Source organism: Scyliorhinus canicula, chromosome 14 (genome assembly GCF_902713615.1).
Source record: "Scyliorhinus canicula chromosome 14, sScyCan1.1, whole genome shotgun sequence".
NCBI lineage: Eukaryota > Metazoa > Chordata > Chondrichthyes > Carcharhiniformes > Scyliorhinidae > Scyliorhinus > Scyliorhinus canicula.
Window position 1 is genome coordinate 70,151,356 of NC_052159.1, and position 26,244 is coordinate 70,177,599.

General features: G+C 45.1%; 1 protein-coding gene across 1 annotated transcript in view; it reads right to left on the reverse strand.

The window, feature by feature from the left end:
• Positions 1 to 26,244, reverse strand: part of LOC119977336 (PC3-like endoprotease variant B) — a 1,015,536-nt gene that overhangs the window by 367,449 nt on the left and 621,843 nt on the right. Inside the window, exons 8-9 of the mRNA XM_038818121.1 lie at positions 8,950 to 9,032; positions 6,313 to 6,401 (exon numbers count right to left, since the gene is read on the reverse strand). Coding sequence (XP_038674049.1) covers positions 6,313 to 6,401; positions 8,950 to 9,032 — 172 coding nt within the window. The remainder of the gene's footprint in view (positions 1 to 6,312; positions 6,402 to 8,949; positions 9,033 to 26,244) is intronic.

Sequence of the window (26,244 nt, forward strand, 5' to 3'; positions counted from 1 at the left end):
TGTGAGTGAGCCACACTGCAGCAAAAGGATTTCAATGCAGCTAAGTGTGAGGTCACCCATATTGAACCAGAAAAGGATAGATCCAAGTATTATTTAAATGTAGCATAGGCCCAAAGAGATTTAGGACTTTGTGAATACAGATCACTAAAATGTAGTTGTCAGGTACAAAAAGTAATTAAAAGGGCTAATGGAATATTAATTAGCCTTGATAACTAAAGGGGAGGCAAATTGTCTACAGCTATACAAAGCCCTAGTAAGGCCACATCTGGAGTACAGTGTATAGCTCTAAGCATCGTACCTTTGGGAGGACTGCAGTGCAAATTCATCAGGGTTCCAAGGGTTAGGTTATGAGAAATGATTACATAAACTAGATTTATATTCCCCGGAATATAAAAGTTATGCAGCAATTTGCTTCAAGTTGAAAAGGTTTTGAAAATAAATGGTGGGATAGTTAGAAACTTTTCACCTGGTGGGGGAGCTGAGGATACGTTGACATATATTAAAATCGGAGTTAGGCTATTCAGTAGGAAAGCTATGAAACTCTTCACACAAAAAGTGAGAGAGGTGTTGAGTTGTTTCAAATCTAAAGCAGTTAATGCAAACTCAATTAACTTTAAATCTGGGACCAAAACACTTTTGCCATGCAAGGGTGTCAAAGAATATGGCGACAAGACAAACAGATGGAGTTGTAGATCAATCACAATCAGACTGGATAGTGGATCAACTTACCTCCATTCTTGTTGTACTCCTATGCTCCTAGTATTCTCATAGAATTTATAGTGCAGAAGGAGGCCATTTGGCCCATCGAATCTGCACCGGCCCTTGAAAAGAGCACCCTACCTAAGCCCACACCTCCACCCTATCCCCATAAATCAATAAGCCCACCTAACCTTTTTGACACTAAGGGCAATTTAACATGGCCAATCCATCTAACCTGCACATCTTTGGACTGTGGGAGGAAACTGGAGCATCCGGACGAAACCCATGTGCAGACTCCGCACAGACAGTGACCCAAACCGGGAATCTAACATGGGACCCTGGAGCTGTAAAGCAACGTGCCAACCACTGTGCTACCATGCTGCTCATTAGATATAAAGCCACAGAAGAGGATATTGGTCAGGTTATGACTTTATTCAAGATGAGAATGGGGACATATCATTGTGTTTCCATAACTATCATTAAAGTAAGTGTCTTAATTTGTACTTGGTTTGATCATTCTAATAAAGAATCTTGCCACTATCCATTAGGTGACAGAGTCAGGTTTATTACAACAACGGCCATTTCAATTCCTGCTGATGCGAGTGTGACTGAGCAGGCCTTATTATTATCATTACATGATAATTAAAGGGCTAGGTAGGGTCCTTTAAGGAGTAAGGTGAGCATCTCACTTTATTGTAGCAGTGTAGGCTATGTGGAAAGCCATGTTTGTGAGGGGGGCCACAATATTCTTAAGGACCGTGAGTTTAGTCACCTTACTAGATCAGCAAAAGCAAGCTGATCCTCAGATTAATGACAACAAATGAATCACAAAGTAACACATGAGAATTCAAACAGTGGCCCTTGGGTATCACACAGCACTGTGTTCCTTATCACTGAGTAATTTTACCTTGCACCGTTCATGTCATATTCCCTACATCCTGTAATGTGCAGTAAAGTCTCACATCTTGGCTCCTCTTTTGCACCCACCATTACTAACATCCATTCCACAAATCCTGTCTGCTTGTGTCCACACAATCAAGTCACTGCAACAGTTGATTAACAGCTTGGATTTTTAAAACAATCGCTTACGGATATGGGAGTCGCTGGTTGTTGTTAGGCCAGCATTTATTGCCCATCCCTAGTTGCCCTTCAGAAGGTGGTGAGTTGCCTTCTTAAACCATTGCAGTCCTTGAGGTATAGGTACACCCACTGTGCTATTGGGCAAGGAGTTCCAGGATGTTCCCTCAGTGACAGTGAAGAAGCTGTGATATATTTCCCAGTCAGGGTGGTGAATGACTTTTTTTCAATAATAATATTTATTAGTGTCACAGGCAGGCTTATATTAACACTGCAATGAAGTTACTGTGAAAATCCCCCAGTCTCCACATCTGATCAGGTATACTGAGAGAGAATTCAGAATGTCCGATTCATCTGACAAGCACGTCTTTCGGGATTTGTTGGAGGAAACCGGAGCACCCGGAGGAACCCCACGCAGACACAAGGAAAATATGAAGACGCCACACAGACCCAAGCCAGGAATTGAACCCGGGTCACTGGCGCTGTATAGCAACAGTGCTAACCACTGTGCTGCCATGCCTACTTGTAGGTGAACCACCAGGTGGTGGGGTTCCCGGGTATCTGCCGGGTATGGTCGTGGGTTTGGAAGATTTTGTCGAAGGAACGCTGGTGAGTTACTGCAATGCATCTTGTCGATGGTACACACGGCTGCCACTCGTCGGGGGCAGAGGTTTTGGATGTTTGTGGAAGGGGGAGCTATCTAGCGGGCTGCTTTGTCCTGGATGGTGCCGAGCTTCTTGAGTATTGTTGGAGCTGCACTTATTCAGGTAAGTGGAGAACATTCCATTACACTCTTTACTTGTGCCTTGTAGATGGTGGACAGACTTTGGATGGCTGGTGGTGGGGGGGGGGGGGGGGGGGAGGGGGGGGGGGGGGGTCAGGATGTGAGTTACTCACCGTAGGATTCCTAGCCTTTGACCTGCCCTGACAGCCACAGTATTAATATGATTATTGCTGAGTAAGAGTCACTTGATAGCACTGTTGATGATTCCTTCCATCATTTTGCTGATGAGTAGACTGATAGGGCGGTAATGGCTGGGTTGGATTTGTCATGTTTCTTGTGTGCAGGACACACCTGGGCAATTTTCCACATTGCCAGGTAGATGCCAGTGTTGTAGCTGTACTGGAACAGCTTCTTGTGGAGAAGATGATGCACAATGCTAGGGAATGCCAGGCTACTGGAAAGTGGGAAGGAGATGGAGTGTGCCAACAGCCAACATTTCAGGGCCCTTGCAGAGAAAACAATGGCAATAAATGGAATCAACTATGTCTTGGCAGTTTGCAATGTGATGGTCTTGGTTTCTTCTGTGGGTTTGTGAAAATGAAAATCTTTTCTTTTGAGATCTATAAAATAGCTGATTTGGATACAGTACTGAGCAGATCAAAATTAACCGTTTCCTCTAGGGGCTGCAGCCAGGTTACAGTGGAGAACATTGGCTATAAAAATGACCATTCACTCATCCAGTCCTTGCTCCCTTGCAGCCCCAACCTACTTTTAAAAAAATAATTTTTTAAAAGTTGGGTTTTTGAACTGCCCCAACTTACTTGAGTGAACGCACAGAGAGCAAGGATAATGAATGGACCAATAGTGAGATACAGGGCAAGAGGACTAAATGGAAGTGGTCTTTGGTATATGAGCAGAGGCATAAGAAACATCAGCACTGGGCTACAAAGCAAACAGTGATGATCTTCGTTATCCTACCATGAAAGGCCTTCTGATAAAGAGCTTGGAGAATAGAATTCGGCAATGGGCTGGGAAAGTGCTACACAGATACTGCTTGAATAGTCTGGCTTCCTTTACAACCTCTTGCTGCTCTTCTTTCTCTTTTTACTCCAGCACATTGATCATGTAAGCATGGATTCACTTCAGAAGTACAGTGTGCAGCCACTATTACATCAGTGGAAGAATTGCAGAAAGCTTGGGACGAAAGGCATTACAGCATTTATGCTATTTTCGCTTATGTATTCTGCATGTATTCTGCTGTAGCTATTGTGAATGAGGAGAAACATTGCAGAATTTCACCTCTGATGTGTATTTAATAAAAGACAGTAACTGCAAAACAAAAAGGAACACACTCTTCTTTTATTTATTCGTTCATGGGCGTCGCAGGCTCTACCAGCATTTATTGTTTACCCCTAATTGCCCTTGAGGGGGCAGTTAAGAGTCAACCACATTGCTGTGGGTCTGGAGTCACATGTAGGCCAGACCAGATAAGAACAACAGAGTTCCTTTCTTCAAGGGTATTAGTGAACCAGATGAGTTATTATAACAATCGACAATGGTTTCATGGTCATCATTAGACATTTAATTCCCGTTTTTTATTGAATTCAAATCTGCAGTGGTGAGATTTGAATCTGGGTCCCCAGAACATTGCTCAGGATCTCTGGTTTACTAGTCCAGTGACAATACCACTGTGCCGCCACCACTCTGGTAGTTCTGAAGGTTTATGAGGCAGGGTAAGTGACAAAGGTGAGCACGTGGTAAGGAAGGTAAGCTGTGATGGATGAGACCTCCTGTGACATACTATTTGGTGCATTCTGCAGAATGCAGGTGGGAAAACGTCCAGTAAGAGCAAAGAAAGAAGGGGAGACAGCCAAACATCCTCTACTCTGTGTTCTCCAGCTTCACCATCCGCCACACTGTATGCTCTCTCCCTTTTACCAATTATGCTGCTGGTGGCCTCCTCTATTCATGTGAGCATGTGCAGTATTGGTGTCAGCTTGTCCTGTAAGAGGAATTGGGGATGGGAAAGTGCATATCATGTTGCAGGGTTATGAAGATTTGTGAGCAGCACAGTATAACATCCATATTGAGAGCAGGAGGTAAGTGAAAGAGGGGGGAGTTGTTGAGAGGGGGAGTTGTTGCGAGGGCAGTGGCAAATGTTGAGTGTGCAGATGGAAGCTGAAGCAGATGTATTGATGAAAAAACAGTATTAGATATGTGAATGGGAATGTGACCTTAAAAGCACTGAAGTCATTGAATATTTTGCTTCTCAGAGGAATGCTGCTTGCATTGACATCAGCAGCCACTTCTGCAGAATTGCTGCACTGCTATTTTACAGAGTTTATGGTGTCCATTCCAGGGAATGAGGATTACCTTCTTGCTTTCTACCTGCTCAACATAGAGTTTTCACAGCACCATCAGAAAACCCTGCAGGGGTGACCTCCTCTTTAAGAGACAGAGGCTGATTTCAATTAGAGATGCGGGTTGACATCAAATAGAGGTAGTCCCATTGGAGTACCTGTCCTCCCAATAGATGAACCATGTATTGGTAGTAGGAATAACCCTGGCAACCTTGAATCTTAGACTGAGACCCAACCGTGAAAATGGTCTGGGCCTCCTGTGTAATTCCCAGCCCCCCCACCTGCCCAATAGACATGCAGCATTAACATAGCTGCATTGTCCTGTGGTTCAGTGAGATCAAAAACAATCAGCTCTTTCACTCCTAATCAGTATTGAATGACCCCTGCTGGAAGTAGGTTTGCGTACAGATATCAGGTGAGAGTAGGATCAGGATTAGATGTAATTCCCTCGCATCAGAACAGCCAACACACCAGCCGCTGTTTACTAACGTGCATCAGTCTTTGTTCTGATGCTGTAATTCAGCAGCAAGGAACCTTTAAGCATTTGTATATCACAGTATTTACCAGACCTTTGGCATGAGGCAAAGATGAGCACTAAAATGATAGCTGGCACGGTACAAGGCCTAATACGTATACAGACACTGTGGAGTTCATTACTGTCATTGGATTGCTGTGCTTTCTGTGTAACATTCTGCTTCACTGTCTTTAATAAAGGAAACAAACCGGATTTAAAAATATAAGTGACAGTCACATCAGGAACAGGAATAAGAGTGACACAGAAAGGCAATTAAAATTGAAAATGAATGTTCTGGAGAGTATACCAAGAGTTCCACAACAGTGTGACTGCCAATCACATAATACCATTGTTTCTCTCCTTGATTTAATGTGGTTGTAATACTGAATCTCGGATCCTGCACTGTCTTCCATTTGTGCTTGGAATGCTGAAAGTCAAGTTTTAAATTTAGAAATTTGCTGACAAAATCTTTATTAAAATCAGAAGAAAATGGCAAAGGAGCTGTGCTGTGTAATCAAAATGGCATCCCTGGCAGCATGGTGGCACAATGGTTAGCATTGCTGCCTGACAACACCAAGGTCCCAGGTTCGATCCCGGCTCTGGGTCACTGTCCGTGTGGAGTTTACACATTCTCCCCATGTTTGCGTGGGTTTCGCCCCCACAACCCAAAGATGTGCAGGATAGGTGGATTGGCCACGCTAAATTGCCCCTGAATTGGAAAAAATTAATTGGGTACTCTAAATTTATATTATAAAAAACGGCATCCCTGCAATCGGTTAGCACCCAGAAGCACATTTGTGTATACTTTTCAATTGCCCAGTGTGTCACTCAGCAAAATTGCAGTTACAATTTCACCATTAAAAAAAAGGAATTGGCACAACACAAAAGATATACGAATCTATTCACATTCATCCCATTGTCGTTGCACATTTAATTACCTCCAATCTTTGCATCATAGGCAATTCCAACCCCACAGAAGCTGTTGTTGGCCTCCATTGCCACTTCGCCAGCGCATTTTGTTCCATGACTTGGTGACATGAAAAGAAACACAAGAGCAGAGTTCATGTGATGTGTGCATGCGATATGTCTAATTGACGTCACCACAACAAAGCTAGGAATTCCCAGTTTTGATTCAGAAATAAAAAAATGCTGCCCAGTAGTCTTTCATTTGGAAATAGCACAGCAACAATCAAGCTGAACATACTGTACTCATGGAGTCCACAATTTGATTACTTCTGTCTGGTATATTTACATTTAGTTGATATTTACAGAAAATGTATTTTTTTACATTTAAAAAAATAAATTTAGAGTACCCAATTCTTTTTTTCCAATTAAGGGGCAATTTAACATGGCCAATTCACCTACCCTGCACATCTTTTTGACTTGTGAGGATGAGACCCACGCAGACACGGGGAGAATGTGCAAATTCCACACGGACAGTGACCTAGGGCCAAGATTGAACCCGGGTCCTCAATGCTGTGAGGCAGCAGTGCTAACCACTGCATCACCGTGCTACCTTAATATTTACTGAAGAGATAGCGGAATACGTTAATTTTTTATTTAAGCATTTTTAGCTGCAATATTATTATCTAATGTCTTTTGTCACTAGAGAAAACCACCTCAATCCGGATGTCTTGAACCTTTTGGAGGGTGCAAAAGGGAGGATCCAGGCGACAACTGGAAAACAATCCCAAGATGATAATAATATTGACTGAGTGGCAGATTTGGATGTTTGTTTTGCAGGTAAAAGGATAGTTGTATTGGCTGCAGATTGGGGCCGGGATTCTCTAAAAATGCACATAAGTGCTGATGCCGGCATAAACACCGGAGTGTTTCACGCCGGCATCAATGGGCCTCTTGGCCCAGCAATTCTGTAGCTTACAGGGGGCCAGCATGGCGCCGGAGTGCTCCGTGCTGCTCCAGCTGCTTTACACGGCCCTGCACTGCTCGCCGCGGGGCTGCGCATGCGTGCGGCGGCCGCTTCCGCGCTAGCGCCGCGCAACATGGTGAAGCCACACAACGGGCCGGCGTGGATGAAGGTAGGCCCTCCCCAAATCATGAACGCCTGCCGATCGGTCGCCCCCGATCGTGGGCCTGACCGTTATGGAGGCAACCCTGGAGACTGATCCCCCCTCCCCCCCCCCCCCCCCCCCCCCCACCAGGACGGCCACCAGAGCCGCGACGCCAAGCTCCCTTGGGTGGAACCATACGTCGTCGGAAACTCGGCCAGTTGACCGAGAATTGGCACGAGGGCCTCTTTCAACGGCCCCCGACCAGCGCCGCGTCGACCGCGCACGTGACTGGTGCCGATTCTCTGGTTGCTGGAGAATCGTATTCCGGCGTCGGATCCAATTGCGGGTCTGAGGCCCCATTCTCTGACCCCGGCCCTGGATGTGGTGAAAGTGGTTGAGCTCGGAGTTGAGCAGTATGCCAAAGTTCTACACATCAAAGTCTGAGAAGACAGCCAAGAGGAAGGTTTTGAATGCATTTTCAGAAGCCAAAATAGACAGCCTTTGCTGACATTTAGCTTGTGGCCCTACTAAAATGAAGCCAAATGTCACTGATGGGAGTATTTGCCAGTTGGGACAATGTCCAAAAAGCAAAACATGTGCAAGTTACCAACACCAGTAATACCACTTCAATCAGCTGCACCCTTCAGGGAAATAAAAACAATGTTTATGCTGCATGTTATTTGAAAATTATACAAGTTGGTTTCAGAACATAAATGGCTGACGGATAAAATTATGGATGCTGCATTAATTGAAATGACCGAGATTGAGGTTGATAGATTTTTGTAATGTATGGGTATCAAGAAATAAGATAGGTAAATGGAGCTTCGGTACAGATCAGTCATGTGTTAATTGAATTGTTGAATAGGTTAGAAGGGCCAAGTGGCCTATTCCTGATCTTATGTCACTTAGACACACTACCCACCTTTTGTTCCTATGCCATTTCCATCATCTATTCAACATGTCACAGGACAGCATAGCCGCCCGCCTACATCATCTCCGTTCCTTCTCCTTTTACATTCCCTTCACCTGTGCTCCCATTCTACCCCTCACCATTGTCCCTACCTCACTCTCCATTATGCTGCCCTCCCTCATCACTGTGTACTACTTACCCCAGTAATCCCTCCCATACCATTTTCCTCAAGTCACTTGCCATTTCTCCCCCCTCCAAGTCCTCCCCAATGCCATCTCCTCTCCGTACTTTCTACCTTCCTCCAATGCTGCTGCGCGCTTCCACCCCCCAACCCTCTGGCATTCCACCCCACCTGGCCCACCCCCATCTCACCCTGTCTCGTGCCTTTTTGAACCCAACTGTCATTTTCATTAGCCAAAATCCAAAGCTGGGAGAGGCCGGGGCCAAGTGCCAGTCAGCAAGATTGGGGCGGGGAAGGGCCTGGTTGCTGGGCAACATGACTTGCCCTATGGAATGGTGGGGGGCAGGTCCAGGAAGTGATGCACGTGTGCTAGGCTCCAACCACCAAATCAAACAACTGCCCAATCAGAAAATGCAGACAGTCACAAACTGCATTATTACTTAGGATTAAAAAATCTATTGAAAAATCTTACCCATTACTTTCATCCAAAGTATCAGGAACAGGATCGTGCTGATCATCAAGATGGTCATTGAAATCAAAGCTGGCATGGGGATCCTATGGAAATAAAACAGTAAAGTTAACTCATTTCTTTTTATAGTGTAATGGCACAAAACACATTTCAATTAGTTCAATACCTTCCCTCCAGGCAAATTAGTTTTTTTTTAAGTGCTTGAAAATATTTTGACTCCTATCGCTTCAGCTCAACCTAGCATATTTACAACTCTCAAATTTGCAGTTACTGAAATCTTTCAATAAAGTGGCCACAACATCACTCTGTTGGATATCTGTGTTTACATAGTATTTATAGCATTGAATATTCTGCTGATATGTGCTCCAGAGTTTGTTGACTACTGTGGTAGAGTGTCTCTTTCAGGGGGCAAGGTCCCGAGGATCATGTGACCCAATCTGCTAATGGATGACGAGCGCGCCTGGGACTGAGTGCGTGTTTCCCAGTTAGTTGGACATTTGGAGTCTTGGAACATTGTCGCCTTTTATCTAACGCCCTGTTTATAGTTATTTTAGTAAACCATTATTCGTTAAACAACTTTGTGGTCACCCATCTGTCAGAATAACACTGGCAATGAGGATCAACCGGAATGCCTTCCTAATGCTACAGAAATCGGGAGAGCAGACCTCATGTGAAAATCAGCCCTTTGAAGCAAACTTGTTCAGCCACCTGGGAGTGTCAAAATACCCTTTTTGACAAACTAGAATTTAAGGTTCACTCGATTGATTCCAGAGATGAAGAGTTTGTCGTATGAAGAGATGTTGAACAGTTTAGACCTATATTCTCTAGAGTTTTGAAGAATGAGGGAAGATAAAATTGGGCTATACAAGATGATAAAAGGTATGGATAAAGTAGACATGGTGTGGATGCTTCCTCTTGTGGGGCATTCTAGAATGAGAGGTCATAGTCTCAGGATAAGAGGTAGCAAATTTAAAACAGAGTTTAGGAGAAACTACTTCTCCCAAAGGTTGTGAATCTGTGGAATTCTGTACGCCAGAGTGGTGGATCCTGGGAGAGAGAGTAAATTTAAGGAGGTTAGACAGATTTTTAATAGGTAATGGCAGGACGGTGGAGTTGGGGCCATGATGAGATCAGCCATGATCGAATGGCGGAACAGACTCAATGGGCCAAATGGCCTAATTCTGTTCCTATATATTATGAACCTATGAACTTATACTTCAACTCTAACATGGAGCGATGGGCGCGATATATTGAACACCTCCACTATTTTTTTAAGGTTCATGAAATTGGCGGGGGGGGGGAGAAAAGTAGATGGTAATCCTATTAATGGCCTGCGGGGCTCTCACCTACAACCTGATGAGGAGTCTGACTACCCCAGATGCCCTGACTCTAAAATATTCAAGGAGCTGGTGGAATTAGTCAAGGGAATTTATCACCTGAAGACCGTCACCATAATACGAGAAAACAAATTTAGTTTGATGAAAAGGGCCCCAGAGGAGATGATTGCATCATTCATGGTTGCCTAAAATAAACAGCTGAACAATGTGAGTTTGGGTCTGCACTCAGTGCCATGTTGCGAAACAGGCTAGTCTGTGGTGTTAACAATAGGGCCATACAAAATAAATTAGCAGCAAGGGCAGGCGTTATCTTAAAAGTGGCATTGGAGCTCACCCAAGCTATGAAAAGTGTTGAAAGGAGTGAGCAAACAGGTGAGATCCATTAGGTTTGGTGGGAAACTGCTGGGAATTGTGGTGCCAGGGATGAAGGCGCAGAAAATAATGAGCCAAGAGCCTTGGAGCAAAAGACAGTGCAGAGGTACAGGGAGTTTTGTCTGCAGTCTCAGAGCAATGAAGAATGTTACTGGTGTGGGGGAGATCACGTTCAGAAGAGATGTAAATTCAGGGAAGCTACATGTTATACCTGCAATAGGAGGGGACACATTAGGAAGAAATGTGAGACTAGACAGAGCCCACAGGGGCCATCAATTCCGACTCTAGTATGCAGTGTTGAGAATAACCTTGAAAGCAGATCTGAAGTGTACAGTTTAAACAACATAATTGTGGGCATAATGCTATCAATTAAGATTGAACTGATGGCTAATGGTCATCCACTTAAACGGGAGTCAATGGGGATCAGGGGGAAAACTGGTTGGAGTCACACCTGGCACAAAGGAAGATGATTGTGGTGGTTGGAGGTCAATAATCTCAGCTCCAGGACATCACTGCAGGAGTTCCTTAGGGTAGTGCGCTAGGCCCAATCATCTTCAGCTGCTTCAGCAATTACCTTCCTACCATCATAAGGCCAGAAGTGGGGATGTTTGCAGATGACTGTGCAATGTTCAACACTATTCGCAACTCCTCAGGTAATGAAGCAGTCCATGTTCAAATGCAGCAAGACCTGGACAATATCTAAGCTTGGGCTGACAAGTGGCAAGCTACATTCACACCACACAAGTGCCAGGCAATGACCATCTCCCACAAGAGCGGATCTAACTATTGCCCCATAACATTCAATGGCATTACCATCGCTGAATCTCCCACAATCAACATTTTGAGGGTTACCATTGATCAGAAACTGAACTGGACTAGCCATATGAGTACTGTGGTACTGTGGCTACCAGAGCAGGTCAAAGGCTAGGAGTCTGACGGCACATAACTCGCCTCCTGACCCAACAAAGCTTTCCGACCATCTACAAGGCACAGGTCAGGAGCCTAATGGAATAGTCTTCACATTCTGTATGAGTGTAGTTCGAACAACGCTCAAGTAGCTGAACACCATCCAGGACAAAGCAGCACACATGATTGCTCCCCCTTCCACAAACATTCAATCCCGCCGCCATCAACGAACAGTGGAGCCGTGTGTAACATCTACAAGATGCACTGCAGGAACTCGCCATGGCTCTTTCGGCAGCATCTTCCAAACACACGACCACTACCATCTAGAGGGACAAGAGCAGCAGATACCTGGGAACCCCACCACCTGGAGTTTCCCCTCCAAGTCACTCACCACTCTGACTTGGAAATTGATTGCCATTCCTTCACTGTTGCTGGGAAAATCCTGGAACTCCGTTATTAACAGCACAGTGGGTGTACCTACACCTCAGGGACTGCAGCAGTTCAAGAAGGCAACTCACCACCACCTTCTGAAGGGCACCAAGAGATGGGCAATAACTGTTGGCCAACCATTGATGCCCACATCTATTAATGAATTGTAAAAAAGGAATTGTTCTTGTTATACACTTTGTAGATACATTGGCAGTGTCAGCGTGGTAGGTCAAGATTTGGACCCCAAAGGACCCCTTATTATCTCAAATCAAGCACATGGTCCTTCCCAGTTGGCATTTTGATAACAGGTCTGTTGCAAATAAGAAAAGACAAGTTATGTTGTGAAGCTTGAGTATTACCATGGGAAAAGGGTGGTCATTCCCATTCCTGCTCGAAAGCTATTATTACAAGAGCTACACTGTGCCCATCCTAGAATGATTAGGATGAAGATGCTCGCACACAGTTATATGTGGTGGCCAAGAATGGACATTGATCTAGAGAATCTGGTCAAACAACGTGACCAATGTCAAATGCAGCAAAACCTGCTGTCTGCTACCCTGTTGCACTCCAAAAGTGGCGAGGTTGACTTTGGGTGTGAGTACATGCCGATTTTGCGGGCCCATTCATGGGCTCCTGTCCTTGCTTATTGGAAATGCTCTCCAAGTGGTTGGTCATATACAAAATGAAGTCCACAACCTCATCAACAATGGTAGAAAAATTGTGACAGACATTCACCACCCATGGGTTGCCTGAGGTTTTAGTCTCAAATAGTGGGACTGCTTTCACTAGCGAAGAGTTCCAGCATTTTATGAGAACCAACAGCATTCAACATCTTTGACCTGCTCCCTATCACCCTGATTCAAATGGACGGCAGAGACAGCTGTCCAAACATTCAAAGCCACCATGAAGAAACAGTCATCGGCCTCTCTACAAACTAAATTGGCCCATTTCCTGCTCACCTATCAAACTGCACCTCATGCCACCACAGGCTTTACACCCGCTGAGTTGCTAATGGCCAAACGCATCAGGAAATGAGTTGAATCTTATATTTCCTACTTTAACAGTGGCAGTGGAGCCTAAACAGAACACACAGAAGAATCATCATGACTCAAAGAAAACTAAGAGGACATTTGAAGTGGATGATTTGGAATATGTGAAGAATTTTGGTGCAGGCCCAAATTGGATCCAGGAAACGGTCGTGGTCAAAACTGGTCCAGTGTCTTATGAGATAGCTGTTCAAGGGAAAAGGGTAAAAAAAAACACCTGACCATTTGAGAAGAAGATAACCGCCCACAGAACCAATGGGACAGCTTGACCATGAGAGGCTTGCCAATGATATGGCGACCAATGAGCGCAATGCTGCAGCAAGCTACCCCGAGGAAGAACCCAGAGATGTTCCAGGGGGAGCTGAGGAAACTATCTGCACCGATGCTTCTTCACAAATCCTGAGCAAATCGAAATTATCTCTACCACTCAAACAGTCGTCAATGAATTGCGACACTCTCAAAGGATCAAGTAGTCTCATGATCAACTTATCTTATTGTGTTGAGGTCCATTTTTTGTATATTGTAAATAATTCCTTTGTTCCAGTTGGGCTATAGGGGCGTGACGTGGCCGGTAGATGCCGGCAGTGCTGAGGTGCCAGGGATTGGGCCTGCGATGCCTGTCCGTGTTTGATGTGGGGCAGGGAGAGCGAGGACCCCATTATAGGCGAGTTGAGGCTTGGGTCGGGGGGGGGGGGGGTTGGTCCAGAGGTCGGCATATTGGGGTACCGTTTAAAAATGGCGCGCGACACGAGACTCCGGGACTCTGTTGCATTTCGGTTAGATTGCGCCCATAAGTTCCAAAACATTTGGTGACCAAGAACATTCACCATTTCATAGACCTGGTTAAATGCTTCCTTTCCTAGTAACAAGACAAGATGAATTTAACCACTCTGCCTCAGCTGCACCCAGATCATTCAGAACATTCCCATTCTGATATTCAGCAGGATAAATCCAACCAGTCAATTACTGTCCCATCAGCTTACTCACAATCATCAACCACGGGATGGAAGGGGTTGTTGAAGGTGCTTCGAGTGCCACTTGCTCAGCAATAACCTGCATGCTGATGCTTAGTTTGGGTTTTGCTAACGTCACTTTGCTCATGACCTCAATACAGGCTTGTTCTAAACATGGACAACAGAACTGAAATCTAGAGGTGAGGTGAAAGTGTAGCCCTTGACATTAAGGCAGCATTTGACTGAATGTGGCCTCAAGGAGCACTAGCTGAAGTCAAAAACAATAGGGTGAAAAATCCCAACTGGTTGGTGTCAAACCTAGTACAAAGGAAGGTAACTGTACTTGTCAGAGGTCAATTATCTCAGTCCCAGGACATCACTGTAGAATTTCCTCAGGGTAGTGTCCAAGGTACAATCATCTTCAGCTGCTTCATCGATGAGCATCTCTCCATCATAAAGCCAGCGATAGGGATGTTCACTGTTAACTGCACAAAATGCCTCAAATACTGAAGCAGTCCTTGTTCATATGCAGCAAGACGTGATCAACATTCAGGCTTGGGATGATAAGTGGCAGGGAACGTTCACACCACACAGTGTCAGGAAATGGCCAAAAAGCAAGAATCTAGCCATCACTCCTTGACATTCATTGGCATAATTATTGCTAAATTCCCCACAATCAACATCCTGGAGATTACCATTGGCCAGAAACTGAACTGGACAAGTCACATAAATAACATGGCTATAAAAGCAGGCCAGAAGCTAGAAATTCTGCAAGAAGCAACTCAATTCCAGACTTCCTCATAGCCTGTCCAACATCTGCAAGGCACAAGAGTTGCCCCTCAGCGGGGGAGCTCATACTCTGCGAGAACCATGGGAAGATAATCATTGCCACCCCGTAAGTCCCATGCGGAATATTACAATGTCAGTGTTGAAATCAAATGGTTGAAAAGTGCCTAAAGTTCACTTTTAAGAATATAGATCAAATATGATTATTGAGCTCTATTAAAGGTTCATTGAGTAGAGGTAGCATGAAACTGAACTGCAGGTAGTCCAAGGTTTGATTCCTGGCCTGTGCTTAATTAGACAGGATGATAATTTGATTCAAAAGCAAAAAATACTGAACAATCTCAAAGGTCTGACCGCATCTGTGGAATGAGAAGTGAGCAAATGTTTTGAGTCTGGAAGACATTTGGCAGTTATGCCACTCCTATCCTGGTGAAAAATACAAATGTAAGCCTTTGGTAGATGAGCTCACTCTGGTACTCCTAAGGCCAAATTGCTCAACATTCATTAATGAAGGAGATACGCAAGAAATGGCCTCATATGAGAGTTTCAGAGACCGCCCACCATCATAGGCCACTACTCTAACAGCATCCAATGCAGTCAATAGAGATGGAGACAATTGGTAACCATTAAAAATAAACCAATCCAGGTTAGAGCCTCATAAGGCTTGGGTAGAGAAAGGGAGCTATTTTACATTAACATGAATGATGGGATTTGAAACCTTCTTCACAAGAACATTTTGATGAAATTCTGGAAGGAAAAATTTCTGTGTCAATTTTGGTGTACTTGATGGGATGTTTATCAATGACCACATTGGAGAGAATAGGACCCATACTTAACGACACGTAATGCTAGAAATAACCCCCAAGAGCTACTCATCATTACTGGCTATCTCGCCATCTGATTCACCAGATTCATGACTCAGCATCTCGCTGCTAACAATCCCTCGCCGCTCACTCCCAGTCAACACACAATCATGGCAGTGTACACACCCGCTCCTCATTTTGGGGATGTCGACCTGGCCAGGCTTCGCAAGACAGGATATCCTGTTCCCCTAAGGGGATTGGAGAACCATCAGCAGGGTCACCAATACTGCATGGGAGGCAGTGGCACAGGTGTCAGTGTGAACAGCATGACCAGGAGGACCGCTGTACAATGTGGGAAGAAGACCAATCACCTCCATTAAAATACCACCTCTGTCTTAGCATCAGTTCGGCCTGTCACCCCTAAAATTCACAAACCCCCACAAATCACTGGCTGACACCTTGCACCCTCCCTACATCCGATCTTCCTGCTTGCTCCTCAGAACCCACTGGCACCCACCAGCATACCTCCTTCTTGCCCAGATACGGTACCCACATATGTGATCTGCTGAAGACCCCAGAACCATCAAGCGTGCAGCTCAAGATGCTCTTTCTTTGTCCGCACAGGAGAAGATAGCCTATAACAAGCGGGGAAGGGCCAAAGGGGGGGGGGGGGGGGGGTGCGGTTGGCGGAGTACCAGAGGTCCAAGTCCTCACCCCCTATGAAGCATGGGCCCTGGAAATCGCGGAGTTGTCTGAGGAGAGAGTAGTCACCGACAGTGAGATTGGCCTGCACCACTGAGTGAGAACACATTGTCCCATCACCCAGATGACCTCTCTCAAGTGAATTGTTCATGTCGGACAAAATGATACTTCCCTCTCACTGACCACATGTCCATTGTCTTGCAGGATCTCCATCTGATGGGGCCGAGCTATCATGCGTCATTTCCTCCCAACTTCCACCAGTGCAGAGACATATACTTCGGTAGGCGGCATTAGTTGTCAGGCCTCTGGGCTGTATCTAGTGAGCACCACACAGTTGCTGATGCACATCAAGTGGAGGCAGGAACATCCAAGAGAGTCAGCAGTTGGAGGGTCTGCCCAGGACCCAGCTACGTCCCAGTCAGATGCCTGGCTTCTGGACAAAGTTATCCCAGAACTGATGCAGATGCGACGACATAGCCATGAGATACATGTGGGGATATCAGCGACATTTCAGCATTTGCATAGCTGATTGCAGAAGTCCCAAAGGCTCTGGAGATGATACCAACAATAGGTATCACTGAGGCAAACACTGCCAGGGTAGCGACCACAGTGGAAATCCTTGGAGGGTGGACAGGGTAGTCGGAAAAGGGGGAGGGAAATGGTTTGGAAGGAGGGGAATGGAGGGAGGGGTAATTGGGGGAGGGGGGGAAGGGTAATTGGGGAGGAGGGGTAATTGGAGTGAAGGAGGGATTGGGGTTTGGAGAAAGGAGAGATGGAGGAGTGTAAGGATTGGGAAAAAGAGGGATTGGGGCGGGGAGGGGGGAGCTGATGGTAAAGCCTTGTCCTATGAGAATCGAGGGCCTCCATGGTCCTCCGGGCATGTCGGACTCTTGCAGTTACATGTCCTCCACCCCTCCTAGTCCTCCTCCTCCTCCTCTTTAGATGAGGCTGCATGTCCCTCCTCCTTCAGCATGTCGCCTCGTGCTGTGCCAGGTTGTGGAGGGCTCAGCAGACTACCACAAAATGTGAGACGCTCTGGGGAATATATTGCACGCATTGGAACCGCATTTTAAGCAGTCCAATGGACCGCTCAGTGACAGCATGATTGGCAACATGGGCCTGTTACATCGGGCCTCCACCTCAATCTCTGGCCTCCGCACTGGCATCTTCAGCAGGACCTCAACGAGCACCCCTTTTCTCTCGAAGAGCCAACCCACCATCCTGGGGTAGTGCTTGAAGACGCTGTAGATCTCAGAGTGTCCCAGGTTGTAGCTGGCGTGCACACTCCCTGGGAAGCATGCACACAAGCTTGGAGCATGATACGGAGGTAGTTATCACACTCGCATTCAACATTCAGGGGGTGGAACCCCTTCCTGTTAGTGAATTGAATTGAATTTGATTTGACTTACTGTCACAGGGAAATGTATTGTTCTGTGTACAGTCCAGACAGATCGTTCCATACATGAAAAAGCAAGACCAGAGTAGATCCTTGGGTTAAGGAACAGGGCAAGGCGGCACCCTGGTTCTACCTCTGGCATCCAGGCACTGCCAGGTCAGGGCCTGAGGGGAGCTATGCACAGGAAAGGAGGATTGGGGGGGGGGGGGGGGGGGGGTTGTGGTATGAAGGTGGTGGGAGGGGTGAAGGGTGTGGATGAAGGAGCCTCAGGAAAGTTGGCAGGGAGGGTGGAGATATAAGGGTCCTGGATGAAGAAGTGATAGAAAAAATTCAAAGTGTGAACTTGACTGGGGAGAAACTCCCCAGGGCCCAATAAAGTGATTACATAGCGTTGGGGAACTCACTGGCAGAGCCGGGGGGAAACTTCCAGCAAAATCCACCACTAATGACACATGGAAACATTTCCATTAGATTGCGCCCACAGATTTGAAAATCAACCACATAACATTCCACATATCACATTAGCCAGTAACAACAAGGACACATTACCGTTCCATATTGGTACCAATACAAAGCTATATCAGCTCATTTTCACGCAAAAAAAACAAGATATCACCTCAACAGAAATGGAGGATAAGCCTGAGAATATGTTATCACGTCCAGAGCTTTGTCGTAGAAATGATCTGTCCATCAATGTGTGACTTGTTCCACATTTCAGTGCAATTCTTTTTACAGGAGCCGCAGCTGTGCAGGTCCTCCCACACAGCCCAATCTCACCGGAACCAAATCCTGGCATCCACATATTCCACAGGCGCTCAAGGTGCAGTTGACCGTCCTTTACTTCTAGTGTGACTAACCCGCGGTGGGGTGCCAGTCACATACAGCACTTACCACACCAGAAACAAAAGCATGAGCAATCTGTGAATGTATTTCTTCAACAGCATCATCAGGTGGCCCATTTGGATTAATGGCATGTGCCAGATCCCGCACCGTCTTGCTGCCTTCTGGACTCATATGTCCCCCTGAGCCCAGTGTTCCAGAACTCGGGTATCTTAAAAAAGAAATTGTCCTTCTTTCCGGCTATAGGAAAGGAAGGAAACAACAACAGCTGCCTCCAGGCATCTGCAGCTAACAGCAGGAGTAAACAGCAAACACAACCTGCAGCTGTGAAGTGCCCTCACAATTAACAAGGCCAATTCCTCATTAGCAAAAGCCTTCAGCTGTGAAGCTAGAGGCTGCTTACAGTTAAAGGGTGTTAAAGTGACTTTCAACATTGAACCAAGAGCTGGACGTGTTTGGTAGGACAGACAAGCAGAAGATGTAGTTGCCCCTGTTACAGTTATCCATAATACTTAAAGATAGCTTGAAGGCCTGACAGACGAAAAGCCTCTCACCCCCCCCCCCCCCCCCCCAACCCAAGCACTGGGGAAGCAGCTCCGGTGCCCTTCAGCCGCATGCCCAAAAATGGAAATGGAAACTTACTTCCTTACTTCCCCATAGTTACCATTGCACCAGTTTCACGTTTTAGAAAAGGAGTACTAAACGGCACCCACATGATTTTTCACTGAGGAATCAGTTAATTCCCGGAAGACCGTTGTATTCGACTTTAATCTCGCTAATGAGATGGAAAAGAACGCAAATGAGTGTTAATGATATGCTTGCCATATTTGGGTGTAATCCAGAACTCACCATCAGCAGCGGGCTGATTGGATAGAAACTGATTCGTGCCGAGTGACAATCTTGAATTTGGCCTTTCCTGCTATTTAGTCGGCACGCCCAGATCTGCACCGGGCACAGCGTGGTGGTTAAATCATGCCTGAAATTTAGGAAAACTTGCTGACCAAAATAGCAAAGGTTTCTGCAGGTGGATTCATAAAATAGGTCTGAAACATCACTATTTGGAACTGGCATTGAAAAATTCGACAACGTGGTGGCAATTAAAACTGATACACCCGACACAAAGGTTAGCTAGACATTAAGGCCAAATTAAGGTGGAATCATGTTAAAAACTGTGGAGAAGAAATAAAGGGATCGCTGAAGATAGAAGAGAAAGAAACCCTTGTCAGACACAATTAAGTTGGAAGCAAAGACTGAAACTGATGCACAAAATTCCAGTGAGGAAAGAATAATGGGCAAAGTGTAGCTGTCAGACTGTGAAACCAGACTGGTAATAGAGTAATAGGAGAAGTTTAAGAATGAAAAGAGATGAAATGAGAAATTCACTGGAGCTTTCGAACAGAATGCTTCAATATATCAGAGTCTGATGCTGACACGTAAGTCGAGGAATACACCAACAGTACTTTCTGTCCTATGACCGAGAGAAGCTAGAAAATGTCCTGACTGCATAGCCACTCTTTTGTTCACCCACAACTTTAAAGAATGTGGAAACTCTGGTTCTGAAATCTTTACCGAAGTGGATTATAGACAAAGCTGAAAAATAATTGTTACCGTGAAAGCAAAGGAGACAAGATTGTATAATCCAAAAATAGGGATGGGACCCAGTTCTTGTTTCATCAGGAACTCCTACCACTCATTGAGTTCATTAATGCTATAATGGCTGGATTCTCAGCTGTTGCTGGAAGCCACATTCAGGCAGAAATGCTCTCAAGGACCTAAAGCTATGCAAGAAAGGTGGTAAGGATAAAAAGCAGCTCTTAAATACAAGGGGTGGAATTCTCCGCCGGTGGGATTCTTTGTTTTGCCAACACCCGGGGGTTTTCTGACAGTGTGGGGCTGCCCCATTGACTGGCCAGCGTAACGGAGAATCCCACTGGCGGGTCAGAGCAGAAATGTGGCACAGCGGGGGTGGAGAATCCATCCCAAGATTTCTAGAGTTGAAGTTACAATGAGAGGACAGGAAACCCGTGTGAGACGAAGAAGAAAACTGGCATTTACTTTTTTTTTTAATCAGAGAAAATTAATTCAAAAACTCTAAAATGGATAAAGAAAAACATGCAAGTTGGTTTTCATTGCCTTTGCCTGGCATTAACAGGACAAGAACTGTTGTGTTCTGTGATCCAACCGTTGTAATGATGTACACAGAATATCTCGTTGTTGAACCAGAAAGATGATTTATTAACAAACACATGGAAAGGTAGCACAGGAACTATAATACAGACAAAGGCTACTAAATGAATTCAGTAAATTCTCCTGGAGCTACTCGAAGTGCGACTATCCTGTTGTAATCTTACTACCAACTGGTGGGTATCTCAAGTCACGTGATAGATCTCTATCGCCATCAGCTGGTTGGAGGTCGCATTGCTAACTATGTGCAGAACTGTGCAGAGGCATATCACCACAAGAACAACATCAGGATAGGGTTGCTCGCCTTATTGCCCTGTTAACATTCAGGAAAACAGCCAGCTTCAGTTTGTCAGGTGTTCAGTGCCTGCCTGCATCAGATGAAAGGCCTGTTGCAAATCATGGGACTGTTGTAGTATCCAATTTGGGGTTTTATGGTGTAAATTAGGATCCTGATTGCTAGTTTCTATCTGAGCCTGTGCTGTGCAGGCTCTTGGCCACCTCCATGGACAATGAAACTGAAGAGACCCACCCAAGGGAGGTGCCAAAATATTTTTTTAGGCCTGAGAGAAGCATTCCTCTTTTGGGGCAGACAAAAATAATCCTTCAAAATGTTTTATTCATTCATGTGACGGGGGCGGCAATGGCTGGACAAGCATCTATTGTCCGTCCCTAACTTCCCTTGAAGGGGCAGTTAAGAGTCAACCATGTTGCTATGGATTTGGAGTCACGTGTAGGCCAGACCAGTTAAGGGCAGCAAATTTCCTTCAGTCAAGGACACTAGTGAACCAGATGGGGTTTTACAACAATCGACAATGGTTTCATGTCATCATTAGGCTTTCCAGATTTTTATTGAATTCAAATGTCACCATCTGCAGTGACGGGATATGAACCTGCCAGACAATTAAGATGGGTTATTAGGACAATGACAATACCACTGTGCCACTGCCTCCCCAGAATCACACAATTGTAACACATTCACAGTTTTGATCAAAGACACATTCCAAATGAGAGCGTTATTGGCAGTCACAGCTCAGGCGACCCTTCGTGGTAACACATCTTTTTAATATGCAGATTCTTGCATCACACTTTCACCCGATTGGCTTAAATTCAATCTTCATAAAAGAAAAACAAATCCCAGCTGATCTGTAGTTTCAATTAACAAATAGCAACTTGTAATAAATACTGCCAAGCTGCAATTTTCAAATCTTCCAATCAAAAAATTAACATTCTCTAAAAACTACCAAAAAACAAGGAGCAAAAAGGAGCCAATCAATATATACCTCGATCGTGGTGAAATCCTTTCATCTGCCTTCTTGAACTCTCAGTAACTGAGAGAGACAACAATGGAAATAAGCTTTGTCAATACATACACCATACAGCACAGAAGGAGGCTATCCAGCCCCTCATGCTAGATCTTTAAAAGAGCTAAAGACGGGAGCGCAATGGTACCAGCACAGGATTAATAAAAAGGGATGCAGGGTAATGCTCTGGGGATATGTGTTCAAATCCCACCATGGCAGTTAATGAAATTTGAATTCAATTTAATAAAAATCAGGAATTTAAAATTCTAATCATGAAACCATTGGTAATGGTTGTAAAAAAAACATCTGGTTCATTAAGGAAATCTACCATCCTTATTTAGTCTGGCTGACATTTGACTCCAGACCCACAGCAATGTTGTTGACTCTGAAATGCCCTCCGAACAAGGGCACTTATGGATGGGTACAAAAGGCAGGCCTAGCCAGCAATGCCCACATCCCATGAATGAATAATAAATCATTTTGACAAAACTCCCTTGCTTTTCCCCAGTGCAATTATTTCCCGTCGCAAACATTTATCAAGTTCCTTTTTGAAGATAATTGAATCTTCCTACACCCCTCTTTCAGGCATCCCAGACCAGGGTAACCCATCATGTAAAAGAATGCCCTTTTGTTTCCGCTCTAGTTCTTTTGCCATAGAAGAAATGATCTAAACGTATTCATACACTGAAATTCACTGTTCAAAAATGTTTTTCATCAGGAATCTGAATCATGCAAGAAGTCTGAGCCTTAGATCTACACAAGCTACCAGACCTTACCTTGTAGTTGAAGAAACTGAAGCTAGTAGGCTACGGGTCTCACTTTACCAAGTGCTAAGAAAGCAGAAATGGTGCTGACAATTTCAAAGAGGATGAGGTCAGAACAGGGTTGGGCATAGGACCAGCACATCAATTGGGACTGGCAAAAAACTCTCACGCGGGCTGTGATTGATGATGTAAATGGCATACAGCTAGAATTTGCTTAATAATTTATACTGCACACACTGCATTCATTCTGAGGATTTGCAGTCTCTTGTTTGTACGTGTACTAAAGCTATGACAGCACAATTATGAGGGGTTTTTAATAGAATTTTATATCGGAAGCAAAGTCTATTTATTTAATTATTAAACAAGGGAGAATCTAACCATCACCCCTTGACATTCAATAGTATTACCATCTACACCTCCCGCTGCCTGGGGAAAGCGGGCAGCATAATCAAATGTCCTCCCCACCTGGCTTACTCATTCTTCCAACTTCTTCCATCGGGCAGGAGATACAGAAGTCTGGGAACACGCACAAACAGACTCAAAAACAGCTTCCTCCCCACTGTCACCAGATACCTAAATGACCCTCTTATGGACTGACCTCATTAACACTACACCCTGTATGCTTCATCCGATGCCAGTGCTTATGTAGTTACACTATATATCTTGTGTTGCCCTATTATGTATTTTCTTTTATTCCCTTTTCTTCCCATCTACTTAATGATCTGTTGAGCTGCTCACAGAAAAATGCTTTTCACTGTACCTCGGTACACATGACAAAAACAAATCCAATCCAATCCAATCCAATCCATTGCCAAATCCCCCACTATTAACAGCCTGGGAGTTACCATTTACTGAAAACTGACAAGGCCAGCCATATAAATACTGTCAATACAAGAGCAGGTCAGAGGCTAGGAATCATGAGGCAAATAACTCACCTTCTGACTCCCCAAAGTCTGTCCACTACCTACAGGATGCAGGCCAAAAATGTAATGGAATATTCTCCACTTGGCTGGATGAGTGCAGCTTCAAAAACTCAAGAAGCTCAACACCATCCAGGACAATGCAGCCCGCTTGATTGGCACCTGATTCACACCCTCCGCCACCAAAAATCAGTGGCAGCCATGTGTACCATCTATAAGAGGCACTGCAGGAACTCAACAAGATTCCTTAGGCAGCACCTTCAAAACTCACAACCACGACCATCTAGAAGTGCAGGGGCAGCAGATGCATGGGAACATCACCACCTAGAATTTCACCTCCAAGCCACTCATCATTCTGACTTGGAAATATATCACCATTCCTTCACTGTCGCTTGATTAAAATCCTGGTACTGCCTCCCTAATAGGACTGTGGGTTTACCTACATCTCAGGGACTGCAGAGGTTCAAGAAGGCAGCTCACCACCACCATCTTGTCATGGGCAATTAGTAATGGAAATAAACGCTGGCCTAACCAGCAACACCCATCCCACGAATAAATAAAAAGGTGCTGATGTGATTTATTCATTTCAGGTTTAATGCTTCAAAGGTTGGGGGCGGGATTCTCTATTTGGAAGACTATGTTCTCCTGCCAGGGCTGAATTGCACCCGTTTTAAGTGCAGTAGAATCACACGCTTGAGTGATTGGAATGCACTTAGTGCTTGGAATGCACTTACTTCTCTTTGATGTGGTCAATGATTACAAACATCGGGGTTTCACCAGTTAGACCACTGAAACATAAATGGAGGGGAATGGAATGAATGTCAATCACAGACCATTGCTCACAAGCTACGAATGGCAGATAATGGGTCTGTGGGAACCAGACGCAGGCACAGCTACTCTCCTTCCAGGAATGGAAACGTGGAGCTGCAGGGTAAATATGCAGCTGTAATGCTTCCCACTGCCCTCGTTTGGACTGCCTAAGAAAAATCAGTCACTCGGTTAATTTTGTATCCCTGTTGTTGCTGAACTTTTTATTCCATGAGCTGCAACTTTGCTAAGAAGTCTGTTACATGGCACTGTATCGAATGTCTTCTGAAAGTCCATGTGCACCACATCAACACCATTACCCTCATCAATATTCTCTGCCATTTCTTCAAAGCCTCCAGCAAGGTAGTTAAACAGAATTTTCCCTTAAGGAATCCATGCTGGCTTTTTTAATTAACCCACATTTTTCCATCTGACTATTAATTCTGTCCCAAATTATTGTTTCTAACATTATCCCCCACCACCATAGTTAATCTGACTGGCCTGTTGTTACTAGGTTTATCCTCAAATCCTTTTTGAACAAGGGTCTAGCACTTAGAATTTTTTTAATACAGTCAGCTTATCCAAAACTTCCACCTTATCAATTGTAAATGCTTCTAGTGTTTGAGCTACCTCCTCGTTCACCATGGTCTGGGTAGCATCTTCTTTCCTGGGACAGGCTGGAGCAAAGTATTTATTTAATATGTTCGCTATGCCCTCTGCCTCCATACAGAAATCCCTTATTTGGTTCCTATGCCCTACTCCTTTTTCCACCCTTTTATTATTTATATGCCTCTGGAATTTATGTAGCTGCCAGTCTCTTTTCATATTCTGTGGCAACGATAGAGGCTCACAATTGGTGTGTTGCCTCCCGGGTCTGTGACGTCTATGATCGTGTCTTCAGGATCCTTAAGGGGGAGGGGGAGCAGCCACAAGTCGTGGCACACATCGGTACCAACGACATAGGTAGGAAAAGGGACGGGGATGTAAAACAGGAATTCAGAGAGCTAGGATGGAAGCTAAGAGCCAGGACAGACCGTGTTGTCATCTCTGGTTTGCTGCCAGTGCCACGTGCTAGCGAGGTGAGGAACAGGGAGAGAGTGCAGTTAAACACGTGGCTACAGGGATGGTGTAGGAGGGAGGGTTTCAGTTACTTGAAGAATTGGAGCACATTCTGTGGAAGGTGGGACCTGAACAAACAGGGTGGGTTGCACCTTAACCAGAGGGGCACCAATATCCTGGGAGGGAAATTTGCTACAGCTCTTCGGGTGGGGGGGGGGGGGGGGGGGGGGAGGAAAAACTAATTTGGCAGGGGGATTGGAAACTGATTTGTAGTCCAGGAGGTAGCATTGCTGGAGTTCACGAAGTTGAGGGTAGTGCAGTACTGAGGAAGGTACCAAAGTCACAAGAGTGGACCTGCAGGCATGAAGGTGGTTTGAAGTGTATCTACTTCAATGCGTGGAGCATCAGGAATAAGGTTGGTGAGCTTGAAGCATGGATTGGTACCTGGGACTACGATGTTGTGGCCATTACGGAGACATGGATAGAACAGCGGCAGGAATGGTTGTTGGAGGTTCCGGGGTTTAGATGTTCCAGAACGATTAGGGAAGGTGGTAAAAGTGGTGGAGGAGTATGTTAGCATTGTGGGCAGCACGGTAGCATTGTGGATAGCACAATTGCTTCACAGCTTCAGGGTCCCAGGTTCGATTCCAGCTTGGGTCACTGTGTGTGTGGAGTCTGCACATTCTCCCCGTG